General features: G+C 41.7%; 1 protein-coding gene across 1 annotated transcript in view; it reads left to right on the top strand.

Moving 5' to 3' along the window:
• Positions 1 to 283: 283 nt before the first annotated feature.
• The window catches only part of CCDC141 (coiled-coil domain containing 141), a 223,786-nt gene continuing 216,752 nt past the window's right edge, over positions 284 to 7,317 (top strand). Inside the window, exons 1-2 of the mRNA XM_008055343.2 lie at positions 284 to 385; positions 3,685 to 3,807. Of these exons, the coding sequence (XP_008053534.1) occupies positions 284 to 385; positions 3,685 to 3,807 (225 nt within the window). The remainder of the gene's footprint in view (positions 386 to 3,684; positions 3,808 to 7,317) is intronic.

Raw genomic sequence — 7,317 nt, 5'->3', positions numbered from 1 at the left:
CTGGAAGCTGCCCTCCACGTTTAAGATAATGGCAAAAATAACAGGCACTTAGTGTTACCATACTAGGGGTGTGGCGATTCTCTCCCTCTCTCGCTCATGATAAACTCAATGGGGTTGTCTATTTTTAACCTCCTGTTCTTTCCTTTTGGCAGAGTAATCAGTATGAGCTGCGCTCTTTCCCTGAATGAATCCAAGTAACCCCGGTGGTTGCCTTCTGAAATGACCAGCAGACACACCACTGTCCAGAGGCCGCCCGAAGCATAAACTTGGGTTCTAAAGTACCATGTCCAGCCAAAGAAGTGCTGGTGTGGAGTGTTCCACGACGACAGTCAGTTCTGTAGCTGTGCAGGCTGGGGACTCCAAAATCGTGATAGCTGTCATAAAGGTAAGCCAACAGCTTTCTTTTTTCTATGTGACTGTGGGCTTCTTGCTATGTGTCGATTACCTTAAAGAACATTCCACACATTCGGCAGGACACAGCTTAGAGAAGATAACACAGCAAGTACTCTCATTGCTTCCTTAAATCAGCCACTAAGAGAAACCTCTGCGAAGTGTCAGCCAGTTACCAGAATTTCCCTTTTCTTTCAGCAAGCCAGAAAGCACCTACAGCAGCTTGATGAAAAACAACCTCTGCCATATACTTTCAATTTGGTCTTTAAAAGCAAGGTATTGGGGATTAGAAGTCTGTGTTTGCCAGGCTGATGGGTCCAGCAGACCTGTGGCATGTTTGCAATTTTTGAGAGGGAATGTGATAGGAATAGGAGGAGGCAGGTCCCAGCATATAGGAGGTGGCACTGTCCTGACCATGATGGGGCACAGAAAACACTGAGTAGGAGGATTCAGCTTGTGCCCTTCACAGCAGTGGATTTGACATGGTAAAGACTCTACTAAATCCTTGTCACTCTGTGGGAGAAATGAAGGCACTGCCAGGGACGTTGCAAAGGGTTTGTGTCAAACTAGTTTAAAACAGCAGGAAGTAGAAGCCACTTGGGGCTTAAGATTACTGCATGTTTATGTCAAACAATTTGCCCATTTGCAAAGATGATTGCACATCTTGAGACTGAAAAAGACATCCATGATTCTCTTCTCTATAGAAATGTCCTGCTAAAACCTGTGAGGCATTAAGCTTGTACTTTCAACATTGGGCCATCTAGAGAATTTGGTGTTTCATGAAGGAAACCTGGCAAACAAGCAGGGGATCGCCAGCCAGTTACTTTTAGGACCCCACCAGGCTTAATTGAATGATTTTTCTGGCCTTTTGCTACAGCATGGATAACTTGTTAGTCATGTTCAATTTAACTTAATTGCTTTGAAATTTATGGTAATATGAAAATGTGTAACAGGAAAACAGCACTTAACATTGATCAAAACGATTCACTATAGAAGGACTATAATTGTTCCCACCGAGGTTGCTTTACCTGTGTTAGGAGCCTTGTCCCCCACACAAATGGGACCTCTTCCTCACCCTCTAATCTCAAAGTCACCCAGTGGCATTGGAAAGAAGCCTAGAGCAGAAAGAAGTAGCACGAGCTGATTATTTGCATGTGATTTAATGATGTTTTGAGTAACTGCAAATTTCAGCAATGAGGGAAAAAAGGCAAACTCACTATTTTTTAAAAAGTTAACTTTTCATTTTGTCAAATATGAAGCATACTTAGAGCAGGATAAGGAATAGCAGTTAAGGGATAAATTATAGAAGAATCAGAGGTAGATTGAATGCAAGAAAAAAACCCTCTAAAATTACAGTAGAGTCTCTTATTTTAACCAAATAATGTTTCTAAGAATGTTCCCTCATTATCCCCTCCCCGACTCTCTGACTTTAACTTTATCTCCATATAAAATATACCCCCAGCCATTCAAAGTGAAAAGTCTGTATTAATGGAACAGAAGTGCCTATGTCTGATCTATGGTGACTTGCCAAACTGTCTAAGGGCACTAATTATATTCTAGAATAGAAACACATTTTTCTCATTTCTCTTTAGTAATTCACATATCCACGTGCACATGCCTGTTAGTGGTTCTTTTTGCTTAATCAGTTGTTGCTTCTTAGAAAAGCAATTCCCCAGGAAATACAATGATGAATTATGTCTTAGAGCAGTGAAAATCCTGTGTGGAAACACATTGACTGCATTCAAATGGCAGTTGTCACAGGCATCTAATTTTAATAATATTTTCCTACATGTTTTATTGACTACTCAATAACAAAGGTTGGGAAATGTTATGTTTTATCTTTGAAATGAGATAAAAATCCATTGCTTTGTCTGATGTTTATTCCTTCTGGTTAAGCCAACAAGGCCAATGTAAAGATGCCAATCAGTCTAAATTGCATTTACAAAAAATTTCCCCTGTGGTGGTTTACATCCTACTTACCCCAGTGGAATTTCACTATTTGTATGGAGTTAAGTTTTGTGAGAGAGAGTACAATTGTGTCAACTATTCTGTAATTTTATAACATTCAGTAATATTTAATCCATTTTATGTGTCCCTTACTTGGGAATTTTTAATTCAAGTTCAGTTTGCCAACAGAGAATAGTCTATCCTAAGAATTTAAAAAGACTAGGAAAAGTGACTCAAGTTTGCAATCACAGCATTCTGGGAGGCCAAGGTAGGATTATTTTAGACCAGGAGTTCAAGGCCAGTCAGGGCAACATAGCAAGACCCCATCTCTAAACAACAACAAAAACTTAGCTGGAAGTGGTGGTGTGGTCTATAGTTCTAGCTACTACAGAAACTAGGTGGGAGGACAGCTTGAGGCCAGGAGTTGGAGGTTACAGTGAGCTATGATTGCACTACTGTACTTTAGCCTGAGTGACACAGCAAGACCTGACTCTGTCTCTATAAAAACAAAACAAGGCCAGGTGTGGTGGCTCAGCCTGTAATCCCAGCACTTTGGGAGGCCAAGGTGAGTAGATTGCCTGAGCCTGAGGGTTTGAGACCAGCCTGGGCAACTTGGTGAGACCTCGTCTCTACAATAAATCACAAAATTAGCCAGGCATGGTGGTGTGCTCCTGTAGTTCCATCTACTTGGAAGGCTGAGGTGGAAGGATCGCCTGAAGGCTGAGGTGGAAGAATTGTCTAAGCCCAGCAGGTCGAGGCTGTGTTTCCCATGAAAATGCCACTGCACTCCAGCCTGGGTGACAGAGTGAGACTTCAACTCAAAAAATAAAGCAACACACACAAAAAGAATCTTTTTAAAAGGCAGGGATGGATTTATATTAGATCTATTGTGCTATAATTTAAGTAAGGCCCATCTCTATGGAAATAATATAGTGTTTACAGTATAACTGGAAATTTTAAAGCTATATAAAAAAGGAGAAGGATTGCCGGGCTCGGTGGCTCAGCCTGTAATCCCGCGCCTTTGGGAGGCTGAGGTGAATGGATTGCCTGAGCCCGCGGGTTCAAGACCCGCCTGGGCAAGCAAGACCTCATCTCTACAATAAATAAAAAAATCAGCCGGGCGTGGTAGTGCATGCCTGTAATTCCGGCTACTTGGAAGGCTGAGGCAGAAGGATCGCCGGAGCCCAGCAGGTCGAGGCTGCGGTGGCCGGGAGCGGCCACTGCACTCCAGTCTGGGTGACAGAGTGAGACTCCAACTCAAAAAAAAAAAAAAAAAAAAAAGGAGAAGGATGAAGAGGAAGGAACAAGAGGAACTAAATGTGCATTTTATTTCATTTTTATTTTTAGTGTGGCAAATGGGTACAACTTCAATTGGCTGAATCACAGCCCAATCTTCTAGAAATTGGTAGCAGTCAAGATGAAACCAAGAAACTTCTTCATGACCATGAGCTTCTTTTGGCCAAACTCAAGGTAAGATATTAAGATGTGGAGCAGAAACAAAATTAATAAGAAATGAAAAGCTATTTCTTGTACTCCTTGATTTCACTGGTGTCACTAGCCTATGACCATTTAATATAGTACCAGATAGATAACAGAAAAATGTTACCATTATTTATGAGCACACATCAGCATCAGAGAGAAGTAACAAGATTTTTAAAAAACTTTTCCTAATGTGATAGAATATATGGAGTGATGATATTTTCACTGTGGAAAAGTAAGTAATTTTTTCCTGGCTGCCTGAGTGGAAAAAAAAATGCATTGTTTTTCCATTTCACGTATTGCACTGTCAAGTCACAACAACAGATCCCAAATTTCTATTGTTAATGATATCTGCTAGTAAAAATAATTTAAAGGGCTTTTTCCCCAACTGAACTATTGAAAATATCTAATTTTGTGCTTAGCATTAAAAGTTCTTGAAACCAAAAAATAATCTAGTAAAACTAGACATATTCCACTTACGTTGTAAGATATTTGGTTATCTAAAAATAACATTGGTGTGAGATTGCCAAATAAGGGCCAGGCAAGGCCAGAGCCAGCTACATAATTTGGGGCCCCCTGTGCGAAATGAAAATGTGGGGCCCCTGGTTCAAAAAGCAGGAAAAAGATTTTTCTTGACCTGTCATGGTATTTTTTAATTTAATGTCTGGCTTATGGAGGCCATGGTGTTGGCCACCTAAAGGTTCACCAAAAAATCACTGGCATGAGGCCAGATTGGCTAATATGAGAAAAGGCATACACATTTATTTAGCATGTGAGCATGAAAGGCTTCAGAATGAAGACACGACTTCCCAATGAGTTGCAGAAAATTAAGTACCATCTCCAGGATGCAGAAAGAACAGAGGCTTGGATTCTGGTAAATGGGTTATAGGAAGGGAGGAAGAGGAATTCTGTTGAGGGGTAACAAATGATCACTAGGAAGAATGATTGGATCAGAGGACAAATAACTTGTAAATAAGTTTATTTTTGGGAATTTCAGTGCTCCTTGGAGACAGTCATTATACTTGTAAAAAAGTCTGCTCAGGTGTGGTCACAATTTGATGTTCTTTTCTGCAATAGACAATGAAAAAGAGAAGCAGCTTTTTTGGGAGAGGAATGGAAGTTGGGAGGTCAGAGAGACCTTGAGGCTTCTTCAGTTCAGCATGTCAAAACACTATATTTGGGTATCAGTTTCTGAGCCCCAACAGGCCCCTTCAGGTAGGGGAGTATGTGTGAGGAGAGTGCAGACCTTCACAGGTGGCCAGTCTTGCTTGCCCAGGACTCAGTATACCCAATGTGAGCCTGACAGTCTGTCCCGAGCCAGAGCAGTCACTGAACGGGACCAAAATGCAGACACAACAGCATACTCTACTCCCAGGAGGTAGGACCACATGTGCCAATGCCTTAGCACTTGTTCTGTTGTTCTATTTGATTTAATATACAAAATACAAATTCAAAGATAATTAGTTTTCTTGAGTCAGGGTCTCACTTTAACACTCAGACCAGAGTGGAGTAGCTCAGGCAAATCTTCCACCTCAGCTTCCAGAGTAGCTGCGACTACAGGTGTACATCACTATGTTGGGCTACTTTTTAAAATTTTTATTTTTGTAGAGACAAGGTCTCACTATGTTGCCCAGGCTGATCTTGAACTCCCGGGCTCAAGCAATCCACCTGCCTTGGCCTGCCAGATGTTGGGGTTACAGGCATGAGTCACTGCACCTGGTCGGATGCCAGGTAGGGTGTGGTGTATTGCTTCATGGGTTCTTTGACTCAGCCACAGAAAAGAATTTCAGAGTGAGTCCCAAGTATTGTTTAAGACAGAATTTATTAGAAAGAAAAAGACATGCCTAAAGGGCATGGGTACCTTAAGAGAAAGGATATGTATTTAGCTTTAACAAGAAGTTTTATATAATTTTATGATTATTAGGCAAACCATGAGCTAAGCAGGGTGTGCTGCAGGTATCTGAGTACAAGTTTTGATTACCATCTTTCTATCTTCTATGAGCTAAGAGGGGTGGGCCGCAGGTGTCTGGTCATGAGTTTTGATTGCTATTTCTCAACCTTCTAAGGTCACAAGGACCTCCTAAATAATAAAAGTTACTAACTAGATTTGGACTTTTCATAGAACATCATGTCAGTGTTTTGGATAAGTCTCTATTGTTTCTGTGATTTACTACACCGGTAGTTCCACATTCCAACCATATGCCTGGTCGGTTGGGTAAAGGTCATGTATGGATAAGAAAGATTCCTGAATGTCCTCTTTTAATTTCAACCTGCTAAGAAAACCTGCCTAACTCCTTCCAAACTATGCTAACTGTACCTGCCTCGTGGCTTAAAGATAAAATTATTAAGAATTTCAAGACCAAATGAATGTCTTTCACCAAGATCAAAGATCACTAAAATCAAAGAGGTTTGCTGAGGATTCAGAGACCTGCAATGACTGGGATGTTCTGCATTTTTAGTTCTTTGATATTACTGACTTCTTTGACTATCTAGACTGAAATTTACACTTGCTTTCTAGATTTAGAGGCAGATCTGATCTGATATATAGATGGTGATTTTCTAATTGGACAGTGGTTGTTAAAGTCATACTGCTAGTGGGGCTTCCAGGATGTTAGACCAGGCCTGCTGGGATGGTGGGGTGTGGGGTGTTGTGATTCGATGCCACATAAAAGGTGCAAAGAATGACACAGAAGTTAGATTAGAAAATATAGTTTATTTAGAAAGTAAATCAGAGAGAGAGAGAGAAAAAAGAGGAGATTCACCTCTCCAAGGTAGGGAAGGAGGCCAAAGCCAAGAAACATGGCGACGGCCATAGCTCAGAAAGCACAAGGCCACACCAGAGTCTGGTAAAGCAATGGCAAATGGCTGCTCGTGGTTGAGTCCTTTTAACCATTTCCCTTGGATGGTGGAAGGTCATTAAGGTGACTGGGTGGTGGTATGCTCCACATCATCACAAAGCGGCAGGTAAGCGCAGGTACTGATGTCAAGTGATGAACATTAGGTAGATGGGTGGGTTAGTCACATGATTGCGGCCATAGTAGTGGGCTAGATGGGAAACAAGGGGAGGGCTTTTTCCTGCAAGAGACTTGTTAGACGTTTGAAATCCACAAACTCCTTGACCAAAAGGTGGTCTTATTATCATTCCCGTTGCTTCAGCCAGCCAAGAGGTGATCTTTGACCTACTGTCTTTGACAAGGAACCTGAAAGTTTCCTACAGATTATTATGTTAAACTATGAATTGAAAGGCTTGGTGGCTCAACCTATAATCCCAGCACTTTGGGAGGCTGAGGAGAGTGGATTGCCTGAGCTTGTGGGCTCGAGACCAACTCAGGCTACTTGGCAAGACCTTGTCTTTAGAATAAAATCAAAAAACTAGCCGGGTGTGGGAGTGCACACCTGTAGTTCTGGATACTTGGAAGGCTGAGGCAGAAGGATCGTCAGAACCCAGCAAGTAGATGCTGGGGTGGCCGTGAGTGTGCCACTGCACTCAAGTCTGGCGAC

This window comes from Carlito syrichta, unplaced genomic scaffold (genome assembly GCF_000164805.1).
Source record: "Carlito syrichta isolate Samal-C Ts95f unplaced genomic scaffold, Tarsius_syrichta-2.0.1 Scaffold301826, whole genome shotgun sequence".
Taxonomy (NCBI): domain Eukaryota; kingdom Metazoa; phylum Chordata; class Mammalia; order Primates; family Tarsiidae; genus Carlito; species Carlito syrichta.
This window is presented reverse-complemented; position numbering and strand designations above follow the sequence as displayed.